This window comes from Anoplophora glabripennis, unplaced genomic scaffold (genome assembly GCF_000390285.2).
Source record: "Anoplophora glabripennis isolate ALB-LARVAE unplaced genomic scaffold, Agla_2.0 scaffold52, whole genome shotgun sequence".
Lineage (NCBI taxonomy): Eukaryota > Metazoa > Arthropoda > Insecta > Coleoptera > Cerambycidae > Anoplophora > Anoplophora glabripennis.
The window spans coordinates 413,204-429,509 of NW_019416264.1; the positions used below are offsets into that span (position 1 = coordinate 413,204).

The 16,306-nt window shown below is 31.3% G+C and overlaps 1 protein-coding gene across 6 annotated transcripts in view; it reads left to right on the top strand.

Moving 5' to 3' along the window:
* LOC108903389 (protein abrupt-like) overlaps positions 1-14,764 on the top strand; it is an 85,663-nt gene extending 70,899 nt beyond the window's left edge. For 4 of the 6 annotated variants that reach the window (XM_018705558.1, XM_018705557.1, XM_018705556.2 and 1 more), the window contains exons 7-8: positions 10,742-11,018; positions 13,126-14,764. In XM_018705558.1, coding sequence (XP_018561074.1) covers positions 10,742-11,018; positions 13,126-13,867 — 1,019 coding nt within the window. In that variant the 3' untranslated portion in view covers positions 13,868-14,764. Of the gene's footprint in view, positions 1-10,081; positions 10,587-10,741; positions 11,019-13,125 lie in introns of those variants that run through there. The other 2 variants (XM_018705560.2, XM_018705561.2) reach the window with 2 other exon arrangements.
* The last annotated feature ends 1,542 nt before the right edge of the window (positions 14,765-16,306 follow it).

Genomic DNA, 16,306 nt, shown 5'->3' on the forward strand with positions numbered 1-16,306 from the left:
TGCATAAATATCAAGGACAATAATACCAATCTACAAAAAAATAATTGTATGCTTTGATAATACCCGTAAATTTTAAATAAGTAATTCACCTTATTTATTGGTCACAGTAAAACATCGTGCATTTTCCATATTTGTTGCAATAGCCAAATATATTAGTTTGGTTTGTCAATATGCATTTGTTGTTTGATAATATGCAGGAACCCGTTAGAATTAAAAAAAAGCGGCTACACTTTGTATGAGACTATTTTTGGTTCAATTGACTTACTTGCTGCCTTACTAATACTCTGTATATTATTAGATGCCTATAAAAATATAGTCTAGATCGTAGTCAGTAATTATGTTTTTCATTTAAAAGAAATAATATAAGATTGCTTCTTAGCTTCGTAACCATAGGAACTAATACTATCTACCAATCAAATTTACCCTAAAATGTTCATAATAGACCAGTATTGCCCTGATTATAAAATATCTAGCAGAACTCTGTAAATCTACAGCAGGTTCAAAATACCACAAAATCTTCAAAAAATCTTTAGTACTTTCTGAAATATGTAATTTGTAATCATATTAATGAATGAATTTTTGTATACATAACATTTAAGGGGGGCATTTTTATGCGTAATTCAGTGAATTTATAGCAGTATTTTGAGGAGGGTTTTAGAAAATCTAAGCAATCTAGCAAGGTGGAAATATCACTCCGCTGTACCAGTTATACAAGTTCTCTCCAGGATCTAAGACAGCTTACAAACTGACAATACATTCAGAATAAGGAAAGAAACCATATTTTTACTTATTTTGTTTATTATTACATTTCCTGAACTTTACTCGGCTGTTGAAGACACAGAAAATCGCGTACGGTACTAAAAACATAATCACACCCCGTAGAATGCTTTTATGAAACTATTAAAGCATGAACTAATCATAATTATTGAGTATTTTTACAAAATATTCGACCAAACGGGAAAGGTACCTACATTCTGATCTTTACATGGGTGCCCATGATTCTCCATGATATTTTCCTGCAAACAATTAAAGAAATCCTTGTATTTCAACATTTTTGTAGTTTAGATGGATTTTCTTGATCTATCATTGTTTTATAAAAGTGTAATTCTTGTCTACAAAACGCCAGCCTTAATCAAACTGTCAATTATAGGTACAATCAAAATAACACAATCACAACACACAATCAATTGATTTGTAATAAATAAGTTGAAACCATCTTTGAATGTTTTGCATAAAAAAATATATGTAGTTTTGATTGTCGGATATGCAAAAATATTATTTTTAAGGGTCGGCATAATGTAAGATACACCGGAAGTTTTCGTATCAGCACCTGTATTAACAATCCCTTCCCGTTCGGCCCTTTGGACAAAAGCAGATATATAGAGAACGGACAAGCAGTATAAATCAATAGACCAATGTCGGCTACGAAGGGGATTTATACAGAGCAATCTCGATGTTTGAGCCTCCTTTACTATCCTATCTTCTATTCGAGGCCCATCCGCCCCCTGCCCTCCCACTCTAAGTTTGTCCCTAACAGTTTTCGATCAATTGCAGAAGCTCCTCGTTAAGATTGTTTACGCACTACAGACATTTCCCAACGAAATGAAATTACTTGCATCGATGTTTTGGAGGAATGGCAATAACTCTCTTTCATGGGTTGATGGATTTTCTGGTGGGATGGCCCCTGACGGTCGATTTTACCGGGAGGGGCTCGCATATTTCATTACGGAGTTATTAGGAGAAGGTGACTTTACCGTCGCGATATTCGTTTGGCAGGGGTTCAGCTATTCTATACTCCGTCGTCGTTATTTAAACGTGATTTAGTGATTTTTTATCCTAATGTTAAGTTTATCTAATTCCTAAGTCCTAATTGCACATATTTTCTGTAGGACCTAATTTATAACATCTAAAGCAAACCGAAAAATATCGGTGGGCACGGCACTCTCCAAACTGATATTGACAATGGCTCAAAGTAAATAATTCTGCTCCAAATTATGTCAAAATTACATCAGGGATCATGTGTGGGCCTTCGTCTTTTTCTTATTTACACATTAATGATACTAGCACTGCTTTTTCTCAGTCACTTGTACTTTATCTTCCCTTAATGGTTATCGAAATTTGCAATCTCTTTTCTGAGTATTGTAATACTTGTAGATTGTTTTTAGATATAAAGAAATGCAACTTTGCGCGTATCTGAAAAATAATTTTCAGAATACATAATATCGTAAAGACGTGCAATACATCGAACATTTGAGAATAACGTTTGATCTTTAATTATCCTTTAAAAATTACATAAATAATATTGTATGAAAAACATTACGTGGTATGGGATTTATTCTTATTACTTCGAAATCATTTCTTGACTGTAGAACAATTATTTTATATGACGTACCTATTTGTCAGATCACATCTTGAATTTGCAAGTTTGGTTTGAAATCAAATACGTTGACCGATATACAGGATGTTTATTAAGCACTTGTACTATTTTGCTATTTTAATTTTTTCTCTAATTTTCATTAATTTGATGATAGTAAGTTGTGACAAAACGGCTACTTTCAGCGACAAATACTAAGAGTACCTTTTCTACGTAAAATTGACTGGAGAATAGGTATGTTTAATAAAAAATGACATACAGTGCGACACAAAAAAGTTATGGTTATTTAAATGCAAGTGCAACACTGTAAAATTAAACAAAAAACTAAGTAAATATTTGAGTTTCTCATCATCAGTACTCCCATTTTCTCGAATTTTATCAAATTGCCATGTTATCGAACAAAAATATAATCAAAATACCAAACAAAAATAATTCTTTTTGGACGCTCTTTATTTCAAGAACCAAGCCGTTGCGGACCCATTTCATCTTTCTATTTTAAAAGTAGTCAAAGATTCACCCTACGAAGTTTGTACAAGTACTTAATAAACACCCTGTATAACTGATTTTTGTGTCTTGTATTATATTTAAACAATCTAAATTTTATCTACACAATTTTCCATGTTCTCTCCTCAGTTTTTTATCTTATCTTTTTATTTTTTGCTTCTTATTTCTGTCCCCTTCAAATACATTTCATACTTATATAATAATTAATCATTTTTAGGAATATTTGCATTATGTAAATAATGGCTCCCAATTTTCTTTATTAGTACATTAAAATATAACCGTTTGTTTCCCATTATATGTATGTACAAAAATATATTTATACAGGGTGTTTTTTAATTTTTTATTATTTTTACTAATTATTTCAGTTTTAAAGATATTGACTAGAAATTTGATGGTTGTATTTTATTTAGAAATATTGACAGCAACCTAGTAGATAATGTATCAATAGAAATTAAAAATACACAACTTGCAATAAAATGTTTTATTTTTGCCTCAAAAACAGTGCATCCTTGGAAAAAAATTGAAAATACCAATTTCATTCAGAATTGATGGCGGATTTCTAAAAAAATATCGAAACAGGAAAAAATCAGTAGCGTGCCATTTTGTTATTAAAAAAAGTTTGTGGCATTCTCGCACGAACGTCACTGGTGCAAGTAGAAATATTCGGATCACCCCAAAAAATGCACATTTATCCCTCCAAAGCGTGTGACAAATTTCTTAAAACTTTTTGAAATAATTAATAAAAATAAATAAAAAATTAAAATTTAACACTATCTCGGAAACGAAACATATTTCGACCTACGTTTATATGAACTTTTTTCAGAAAATAGCTTCTGCAACCATCCCCACGCACACCCTGTATAATAGTATAAGTACACATTGGCTAGCGCCATATATTTGTAATTAATGGGAAATAGTAAACATTGTTATAATTTGATCAATTTCAGTAATGAAATGGTATCTCCAGAAATAGACAATGATTCTGAATAAACTTAACTGAAATTATATGTGAGTAGTAGCATTTGCGGTTTTGCTAAAAAAGTTGACAGTTATTTGTACTTCCACTTCTTCATTTTTAGTACTTATGAAATCAATTAAATTTTGCTTTAATATAAATTTTTTGATCAGGGAGGCGCTAAACGAGATTATTCTTATTACAAAATTATAAAACATAGAAGATAATTCATATTTACAAGACAAAATTTGACAAAACCAGGAAATTGTTGATGCCCTTGGCATACAGAACCATAGACGAGAGAAGAAATAAATTGAAAAAACCTAAACACAAAGCTGAGAACTAGTAACTTCATGATTCAGGAATATCTGCATCAATATGTTTAAACTGCAATTAATTATTGCTTTTTCTCTTGAATGATAATTATGTCATCAAATTCCTTAAAATATTATGGAAATAGTTAGTACCCCAAAAAACCTTTTCAAATGCTCATTTTCCATTTGATAGCTAGAGAATTATCACAAAACAAACTCATTTGGTGTATAATTGTTGTTTCGATGTTGTTGTTGAATTGTTGTTATTGTTGAATGAATTGTTTCGATATTGGTGTTTCGATAAACAAATTTCACTAATTTTGTCCATTTAAGATGTTATGTCAAAATTTGGCAACTTTTCTACTGTTACAGTCTAACTAGTCTGATTTACTCCTGTAAAACTATTTTAAAAAGGTCTTCCTACATACTCACAACTATTTTCTGTAAAATATTTAGCGGATGGATAAAATCGAGTGAGAGTGATGATGATTGTTACTGATCCGCTTCTACAACTGGTATCTTTCTAATAAGATGCAAAATTAATTGAATCCACTTTCGATACAATACGTAGATTCCGTGCTACTAAGTCAGTGTATTCCATTCGTTTTTTGTGCATCCGGATTGATCCCCCGAGCGATTAGTAAATTGATATTCCCCCTGTACATGGTTTTCTTGCATGTTTTTCGGTTATTGCAAATTCTAATTACGAAATTGGGCCATTTATTCCAGCCGTATTTTGTTTCCGTTATTTTTTTGTTCCTCCCCGTTTATTACCCATAAATCCTTTTTAATAACTGCCTATCTGCTTCCTTACATTTTTATTGTTCCCCACGCAAATGTAAAGTAGTTTGTTCTATAGGCCCGAACCCACGATAATGGCAGCCGTTACATTAATGTAATTGCGAGAAGTAATTTTCTTTCTACGAGCATAAATTTTTCTATTGAACTTTGCTTTGTTGTTTGCTTCGGGCGATATATAGCCTGCAGGCTCGCTTCGGTAATTTATAAAGTCAGAAGGAATTACGCTCACCCGGGCTTTTACCTAGTCACTTAAATCAACAAATACTGCCTCTGATCGCGTAAAATAGTTCCTATTTTATTCAAAAGTGGTGCAAAATACTCTCAAATCTAGAAATAAGTCACATATCGTAAATTTATAAAAAGAACTAACCAATTACCTAATGACTTCAAGGTTAATATTGACGACGTCAAGATATAGGTATTTTTCGACACCAGTACCAGCCCTACAATGTTGGTTGCCTATTCTCAACGATCACATGGTTCTGATGTATAGATTGCAATACATTATGAGAACATAACAAATATTTCCTCAAATTTTCCTAAAAATTCTACACTCGGATATTATTACCAATCGCTTGTGTACAATTTCTATATTTATTACAAATACAGAATAGAACTTGATTCAAATGTTGACATTGTTGCTGATTTGTTTCCTTTAACATGTTTTTATTTACCACGAGCCAACCGTCACATACCAAACAACATTCATTTATTAAATAGTCCAAATGACGTGCCGTGTGTATAGCTTTGGAGAATATTTTGTGACGATGTGCTTTCAAATGCATCGATATGCACCATCTACATGATGCAGCATTTGTTTGATACATTATTGAGTAAAATTGAGTGAAATTTGAGTGAAATTTTGAGATTTTACTTTTTAATTTTCAAGCTTGTTTTCCTTTTAGTACTTAAAAGCATCCAATATTGATAAAAAAATATCGGTGTACTTATGCTATAAAATCTATCAATATATAATTTTGCTAATATTTATAAGATATCCTTAATTAATCTAATTAATATTAATAAGCACAATAAAATAGGAAAATGCGTCGACTTCCTCATGTTTTTGTAAAATAGTATTTATAAAAAAGACTACCTACACGATCAGTGATTTACATCTTTTAGAACTGTCTCTAAGTACATTCACATTATTATAAACCGTGATGTCAGTAATTTTCCTAACATGCCATAAAAGAAACCATCTCTGAACATGTTTTTAATGCACAATTATTAAATAATGGCCCATATAATTGATTCGAATTGGGCTCATTAAAGTAATTACTTCGGAACCGTACTGTGTAAATAACAAAAAGTAACTGCGCCGCCATTATTCCAAAACAATTTTATAAGTAGGTAGCGTATTCGCGTAAGAACGATTCTAGATACTAAACGATACAAAAACAGTTCATTAGGCATCCGGTTTATATGAATTTATTGTTCTCGTTCTGTGCAGGATATATCAAAAATCAAGTTTATGATCTACGATAATTATTTTAATTACGGCTAAAGCGCATTCGGCGTGATTTCAGCAAAAAATGGGTTTGAACTCTTCAAGGTCACTTTATTTTGATCTTAATTGCATGAAAAGAACAGTGCAGGCTCCAGATATTTTACACCGATAGATAATAGCTGCGTCTTACCACATTTTTGTAATTTGTATTACTAATTCCCCGCGTAGATGTAGTATATTCGTTTATACTTATACGAATATTTGCCGAAATTGTATGTTCTAATATTTCACCTAAAATTCGTAGAGAAATAATTATTTGCCACACGAAAAGCTAGACGGGCTCCTTGAAATCCTATCCATACTTGCGTGAACAAATTTTTGTCAATTCTACGAATATTTGTTAGTGAATGTTCATATCTATCTAAGCCATGTGCATAAATTGCCTAAAAGTAGGTCGGGTTTTCATATGTTGATTTTATCAACTCAAATCGGAAAGTTGGACAAACACGAGTGTGTCTCCAAAAATACGAGTTTTTCTGTACCGAATATTCATACATGAATGAAAAACGCATGTGTAATGCCGAAATTTGTGTAGATTACCGAACTAAGACTATCAAGTATTCCAAATATTTGCCTTATATTAACTAAGTATTGAATATTGATATAAAAACGGAACATATGATGTTAAAAACTAAAATATGACATAAAATATATTCAATATGTATTACCCAGTAATCACAATTCGTATAATTTATATTATTTCTGAAAAAGATGTAAATATGGTAACATTTCAATGGAATCACCAGCCCTATAAAAACTTTGCGTCACACTCTTGAATAATCAACGTGGATACGAATAGAATCATTCAAAATTATTTATGTTTTTGATTTTGGCAATAACTGAAAAGAAAATGAGTGATCTGACTTTTTTTTAATTATATAACATGAATATAAACGAAAATTAAAACCACTGACGTCAATAAACTGTAATAATTGCATAGAATAACAAACAAAATGATGCAGTAATGCTACTGCCAAAAAACTAATTTAAATTAAGATGCACAAACGAATAAGGTCAAAATCCAGAAAAACTTTTGACTTTTCAATCTTCCAGCAAACGTATCAAAATATGTACATTGTGAAGACCACCAGCCACTTTTGTATGATTTGTACGATAAAAAAAACTAAATTACTACTTAGATGATGCTTCATTACGGTTCTCACGGTTAATGGCGTATAGTCAAGCTTACATTTCATGTTGCAATGAAATAAGGTAGGAGTCAAGTAACCGATATAGAGATGGCGTGCTAAAGAACTAACTTAAAAATTAACAGGAAGGAAAACAGAAGTATGATTTTTGTTTGATTTTATAAATAAGCACATAAAGAAAAACCCATGAAATATTTTTTTTATTCAGCAAGGGTATTGGAATATCCAATAATAAAAATGTTGAAATTGCAGTTTTGATTCATTAAATTTTGAGCTCTGAATATATGCGTTTCCATTGCAAACGTTTCGGTGTTGTTAACTAGTAACTATTCTATTTTATTTAATTTATTATTGATCTTGTTCCCGTCATAAACCGTTGATATTGATCTCAATTGTCATAAAAAGAAATAAATAAACAATTACTAATTTTGTCTACTAATTGATAGAGAAATCGTGTATCATCGCTAGCAGAGATCTTTCGTCTAAAAATACGAGAATAAATGCTTCTATCAACATGGCTTCGTTTTTTAAATAGTTTTTTAACAATGTTTCTGAAATGTCGTTAGTAATTTGATGAAAGATCTTTCTTAAATAGGTAACTAAAAGCTGTAGTTCCGATCGAAATTTTTTATTATATTTTTCTTGAAAATATAAGTATTCAATATTAACCTTCATCAAGCGGATCGCTGTAAAAAGTTAATTGCGTCCTCTAGATTTTTTTTAAATAAAAAAGTTATCTCGGTTCCAGAAGGTCGTAGAAAAACATTTTTTTTAGATTTGTGAAAAATGTCAGCAATTTTGTTCTTTAAAAGTCATTTTCATAAAACAAAACTTGAAATAATTATCGGAAAAACACATGCCCGAAAAAAGTGCACATTTGTCAGTTATTTTTTGATCCTTAAAATTAATAAAATCGTTATTGTACGGCCATCCGCTGAGGAGATCTAACCAATTTTCGAGAGCGCCGTTTTTTTAAAATATATCGAAAAATAATTAATATTTTTAAATTTTTCAAAAATGGACTTTTTTTGGCTTGCCGCGAGCTATACTTACAATAAACAGCTAGTCTGGAAACGTAAATGGAAACGAGTTACCCAAGAAGAGAAAAGATAAAATTTTTAACGGCTTTTTCGATATATTTCGAAAAGTAACAAAGCAACTGATACTAATAAAAAATCAGTAGATTGATTTTTTTAAAACCTTCAATTTTCTCATTTCATATTTTTCGATAGGAGCTATAATTTTTTAGTTATTTAAGAAAAATCGTTTTTACAACTGTTAGCCATTTTGGATCGAGTTTAAAGAAGGACAAACTCAAAATTTAATTTCGTATAGTCATATTTTGTTTCCAAGTAATAATTTCTGTAAGCAGTTCTCTATAAAGCTTGGACCATTATTATTATTATTTCAAAAATAATTTGACACGGTTACACTTTTAGCAATATTTTTTATAACCCTATCATAATAATAAATAATTTCAACAAAATCGTTTCTAACACGATTTTTTAACACCCCGTATATCTTATAATAAAACGTATACTTAAAGATCTTTTATCATAGGCTAATAGAATGCCAAATTCATTTTAAAACTTGAGCGAGGGCAGAAAAGTTGTAAGGGGGTAGATGGGCAAGGGTAACTACAGGTTATACAAACTAATAAAAATTATAAAAATGTGTTGTTTATAGGCAGAAAATTTGCCAAAGGACGCAAGGGTAAATGTAAGCCATGAAAACCTTTAAAATATATTTAAAAAAAAAACATGAAATTTTCTGATTTGGACACACGTGAATGCATTGGGTGAAAATGCTAGAGGGGTGAGGTCGACCTCTTCTCCCTACCCTCCGTCCGGACGTCCATGTTTTAAAGTCACTGTTAAGTCTCCTAGATTTAAGAAAAAAGTACCTACCTTCTCGCGATTACATAAATCACTGTTTGTTGATTTGCATGTTACAACTGCTGAAATTTATGCAAATTAATTTAATTATAACATTGTATGGATATTTAGCCATCTATCTTGAAAACAGTGAAAACAATGACATGCACAAAAACACATTTCTGTAAAACCATTATTGTTCTATTATAATCAAGAGATTGAATTAAATTGGAAATAAACTACGCCCTTTTAAAGAATTGGCATTTACATATGTTTGTAGAAACCTAAATCCGCATATTAAATTTAAATTATACCTATCGTTTAGCTTTTTTCTTGTAGTATAAAAAACACGATTTTATTAAACTTTATCGTCCAGTGTCTCAAAGAGGAAGCCTGTGACTTTTAACCGTAGGTACTAAAAGTATGAGCAGTTTTTTTTCAATTGTAATTCTCCTAGATTTAAGAAAAAAAGTACCTCCTCACGTCTGCATAAGTTGCTTATTGATTTGTATGTCGCAAATGCTGACATTTATGTAAATTATTAATTTAATTATAACAAACCAGTATACCTAATAGTGCAGCGAAGTCTTTGGCATTGCAGATGCCAGTGTCAGCGGGGGAGGCGACCGCCAAAAGTTCCAGAAAACCAACTACCAACAGATGGGCGCTGGCAACGTGAAATACGAATGCCCTTTATGCGATCTTATCCTACCCTCTATCAACGCTTTAAGAAGCCATATTGATCAGCATTACCCAAGAGACAGCCCAGTTTGTCCAGTATATGAATGTGGGAAGAGATTTTCCCACCCCAATTCTGTTAGAAATCACATGAGAACTAAGCACTCTAAGCAGTGGGAAATCATGAAACAAGTCAAATGGAGCTTGTAAAAATGGCAAGGGGTGTTAATTGGACCGTAAAGATTGTGTTAAATATTTCTGGTTAGGCAACCAAGTATTATCCTGTGAATATGTGATAACATAGATCTGTGTGTACAAGTTAAATTTTTGAAATACAGAATTTATAACCAAATTTAAAAATGAACTGTAAATAAGAGTGAGCAGGACTAAGCTATTAAAATGTTTGACTTTTCTATTAATTTAGTGATTTCAGTATTATTATATTATTAGCTAATTTTGGTTTAATAAACGATTTTCGACATAACTGTAGCATTATTAAATTAAAAAAGTAAATAAATTAAATCACGAAACGTACTTTTCAGGCAGAATACCCCTGAATTGAATATATTTGTCTTTCTTTTAGTTTCAAGGAGGTCCTTAGACATGATGAGGGTAAGGGCAACGGATCCGAGGCCATGCCCAAAGTGTGGGAAAATCTATAGATCAGCACATACCCTAAGGACACACTTGGAGGATAAACACACGATATGTCCTGGTTATAGATGTGTCTTGTGTGGAACAGTGGCAAAATCAAGAAATTCGCTGCACTCACACATGTCCAGGCAACACAGAGGAATAAGCACGAAGGACTTGCCCGTACTGCCCATGCCAGCTCCATTTGACCCGGAACTTGCCAGCAGGTACCTTTATTTTTATAAACTAAAAACTTTATGCAGCAAAAATGTGTAAAAATTTCTATGTAGGTGTTTTGAATTTTAATGTACATACAACTAAATTTATTACTTAGAGTTCTAAAAGCCTTGAAAAATTCTTATCAGTTAAATTCAATGATTATTAAAACAAAATCAAGTATTTTTTACTATTTTCATTTGTTTACGAGTTACAGGGTGAAGAAGAGTGATATTCATTTTCTTGACACTTTCAAGTATGTTTTATATGGGCTGCTAAATGAGAAAATTAAAATAAATAGTGGTTGGCATACAGTCGATTGTCGAGGTTAGTTTTTTTTTAGTAAATTTCATCATTACACTATAACTACAAAATAAACTTATTTTTATTCATCAATCTATGCCAAAAATTTCATATGGTACAGTTTTTACTTTAATTTAAACTCATTTACCATAGCAGCAGAGATACAAAGGTGACCAAAAATTTAACTCAAAAATTAATGCTAATAAATAGCTGGTTTGATAGTTGAATTTGTCTCGATAATTAAGCTATATCTAGATCAATTTTCTGTATACTTGGAACATATTTTCCGTACATATAGTATGGCCCACTAGAACAAGAACACTCCTCTAAATGTATGTTTATGGTGGTCTTCTAAATGTACTTGCTGAATCTATTGCTATTACCATGATCCAGTTGGCAGCATGGCCTGTTGCAATCTTTGTCAGTAGTTTTCTGCAAAAATCACTTTGGTGCTTTTTTTTACAAAAAGTCTGGCTGCCTAGCCTTAATCAACTTCAGTTAAAACCTCCTGTCTCTAATTCTAATAATTTATAGTAGAGGAGAGTACTTATATGTATTTAACAGACTAAAAGGTATTATGTTTTAAGTTTTTGTTTCGGATTAAAATGTTACAAAGTATTGGAAATGTCGGAAGATGAAAATTTGGCCAATTGGGATCAAAATTGTGAAAGTAGTAAGTCCTGTCTAAAATTATTATAAAAATAAGTTTTTGGACTCATACTATTACTTTACTTACGATTTACCAGTTATAATCATCAGGGTCAGCAATTGGCTAATTCCTCTTGGATTTTAAACCAAAACTTCATAAATTTAAAACTTAAATTTTGTATTAAGAATACTCTGTGTTAGAAAAGGATGAAATGTGGGTGTTTAAGTGAAGCTGATTAATGTTACTTTGTCAAATTTGTAATAAATAGATTTTCTCAAAAATCCCTTCTGAAAAAAATCTCAGCAAACCATGGATCAGCAAATAAGTACATCTAGAAAGGCACTTATATATAAAAACAAATTTCTTTAATCATGCACCAAACAAAAAAAAATTGAGTGAATCTTGGGAGGTCTCACTATAAATACGGGACACTCGGTGGCAGCAGCTGGTGGAAATTGAAGTGGCCATATTTTGATAGTGAAGCATGGGACTCATATTATCTTTTAAGGGGATGATTTATAAAATAAGGGTTACCCACCCTGAGATCTCGAAAAGGGTTTTATATCAAAATATACATTTTTTGTCTTTTTTATTTCTCACAAACTTAAGTGTACCTATTTAAATTTTGATTTTGTATTGACATCCCATTTTCCAAAATTCATGATGCTGTAACTTTAAGGGAAATGAAAGTTTTGCAAATAAAAGAAATTACCTGATTGTATTTATAATATGATTATAATTTTGCACATATGTATGTACAATTATTTTTCAGATCCCATATTATCCATATCCCATATCTTATTTCGCCAAATTTCATTGGAAAATTTTTTTATTACAAAAGTTTTCTTTGTGGTCCCATGCTTGTTCATAAAAATCTGACCACTTCAATCTCATTAAAAAATTATTTTTACTAATAAAAAGTATAAATATTACCTAATGTAAATTATTTCTTGAAGTAATATAACAGTAATATAACACAAATTTATCAAATATGCCTATGTATATATTGATTATAAATAAAAATTGTTAAATACAATATTTGGAAAAAGCGCAATGTGAATCACATTTTTTCAATAACAAAGTAGTCAAAATTTTAAGCATATGCTATATATTAGCTTAAAAAAAGGGGATAAGGCAGCATATTTCTAATATATCTGCTTTTCTAGGTTACTGGCCAAAGCTGGGGTAAAAATAAGTCCGGCAGAACTCAGAGCGAGAGCTTCGCCAACGGGCCCTCGACGATCCGACGTGAAATTGGACGCAAAGAGTGCTTACTCTGGAGCAGCATCGGAAGCCGGCAGCTCGATATGTGGAGATAATGACCCTGAAGACTTAACGGTCTCTCATCCCAGGTACGGTGGTTTAGATTTTGGTATGTCCCCGCCAATCAATCAACAAAATAATTTTAAAATGAACAGGTTCAATGCGTCAGGCCAGGCGGTGGCTGCAAAAAGCATAGATTCCCTGCAAAACCTGTCAAAAGAACCTTATCCGGCACCGCTGGCACCACCCGTGTCTGGGGCAAACTCCACCGGATCTGCCATATTAGACACTTACTTGCAGTTTATAACTGAAAACAGCCTAGGGATGGGCATGATGACCTCCGAACAAGCTGCTGCGGCCATGCAAGCCGCAAAACTAGCCCAGTTGAATGCGATGGGTCTGGACAAAGCGTCACAACAGCACTTTTTGGAAAAGATGCAGCAGCAAATGCAGAACGCAAACGATTTAATGATGAAGCGAAGCGACGAAATAAGGCGAGGAGAAGCAGAGATGGTTAACCACGAGAGACACAGTCAAGACAAAGACCACGATGAGGCGGAAACCTCTGCCGACGAAGAACAGGACTACAGTGAAGATGAACTTGAGCCAGAGCCTGTCAAGGCAGGTGGTGAACAGTGTACATAGGATGGAAAGTTAGATTAAGTCAGATCGGTCGCCGCGTTACTTGCCATAAATCACCATGTACTCATTTTATTCCATCCAACTACCTCAGTTTGTATCTCATCATAGTATATTTATTGAAACATTTTCTTTCCTTTTCATATATTTAGTTTAGGACTATTTCGCTTTAGTCTGAACTAATAACTAAAATAATTCCATCCGTCTACCTCAAACTTATATAATATATAGTTAAAGAGTGCAAGATAATAAGGGTTTAAAAGTGTATACGGTAATTAGTAATAATTAGAAAAGATATTATATTGGACTTCGTTGCAGTTATAAAATAACTAAAAAAATTGATGTTTCCAGTAAGCTGTTGTGTAGGATTGTACTGCCTCTAGAGATTTAATATTGTGCCAGGATGAGTGTTTTTCAAATGCCAGTGATTTAGATTAGCAAACTTGTATATGTTTCGCAACGGGTCTGATAGAAATGGTCTTGATTTACAACCAGAAATTTTACCACGACTTCAAATCGTTACTCAGAATTAACAATATATACAACATTAGATGAAATCTTAATAAATATTCATATTAATTAACTTACAATCTTTCGTATGTTATTATTATGCATAAAATAAAATCATTACTTTACGTGTTTATAGCAGAACAGCTTGTAAACATTGAAATGGTCATATTTTTATAAAATATGGGACGGTAATCATTACTTTACGTGTTTATAGCAGAATAGCTTGTAAACATTGAAATGGTCATATTTTTATAAAGTATGGGACCCCTACCAATTTTTAAGAGATGATTTCTAGGTCTACAAAGATAGCTTTTATTATGAACAAATTTTGAACAAAATTTGCGAAATAATCAAAAATGATTGCAAATATATGTACAAAATATTTTTTCCCATTATTAACTAATACAATAAAATGTTTTTTAATTATCACAAATGGTTGCTTTTTCTTAAAATTAAAGCATCATGAATTTGGAGAAATGGGATGTTAGTCCCAAATTAATATTTAAATAGACTAGAACTAGGAACAGAATTTAATAAATAAAGAACACCTAATTGTAATTACCAATTCATTATGAAAAAAATATATTTTTGCACATACAACTATAACTTTTCAAGATCTCAGAGTGGGCAAACTCTATTTTAATTAATTTCGCAAATATGCGAGCCTATAAAACATTTCCTAAAAGAAGTATAGGTCGATGCTTCATTATCAGAATATAGCCACTTCAATCTTCACCAGCCGGCTTTGGTTTAAATTTTACACTTTACGAAAAAAGTGGTGATAAAGTTTCTGGCCCCCTGTCCGAGCTCTAAACATATTTAATAAAATCATCATAAGAAAACAATTACAGGTGATGTGTATACAATTTTATTATTAAATATGTTTAATACAATATGTATACAAACAATTCCAATTCAGGTGAAAATGGTACAAAAGCGTTTTTGCCTTTACAACAATATTTTTGTATGTGTCTTTAAAAAAAACTGAAATGTTACAAACTTTTTGAGATTTAAATAATTTTTTTATAGAACGCTTCCAGGTTTTTTCAAAATGCTTCCTGTTATAAGCAATTCTAGGCATATAACAATCAAGTTTATAAAAAAAATACAATAATTAGAAAATTGTGTGTACTGTACATATTATATGTAAACCTCATACTCATCACTCAGGTTATATGAGAATATCATCATTACCGAAGTACAAATTCCCGTATCACTTTATTTAAGATTCATTACACTTCAGGGACTTCCTCAGATTTTGCCAATAAATAATCAGTATAAAATTTTTATTTTTATATTTTTTTGTTAGTCATACAAACAGTGATAATTGATCAGGTAAATGAATAGCAAATAATCCACATCAAGTCATTTAGGAATCATAGAACCATTTGTCAGTCATTAGGTTAGTTAAATAGGGCTTCTTAAGTAGACTTAGACTTCCAGAGAAACTTCCAAACCGTGAGACCCCTATGTACTTAAATGTTTGTATTATACTTTTTTATAATTGTATTCTCGACGTAATGTCACAAACCTCCATTATGAATATTATAGTATGTCTCAAATTGCATAAATCAAGCTTTACGTGATATAGAGCTCCTCGCAGTAATTAAAAAAAAATTCATAAATGTGGCTTGAGAAATTTTTGGTTTCAGGTATATAGTCAATAGTCAAAGTTGAAAACATTTTTTTTAAATGTATTGAAAATGCTTAAAAATATGCAAAGGAAAATTTATATAGGTATTTCTCCACTATGAATTAAAATAAATCAGGGGCAAATGAAACGACTAAGGACTAGTTAAAATTTTGCCCCATTCTTATTCATACATTTTCTAATTTATTTAAGAACAGAACTTTAAAAGTTTTGCTTTTTGCATAAGATTATCTCTTAAAGTTTTTGTTAAAACTTACCCATTCTTGATCTCAAATAATTTAAAC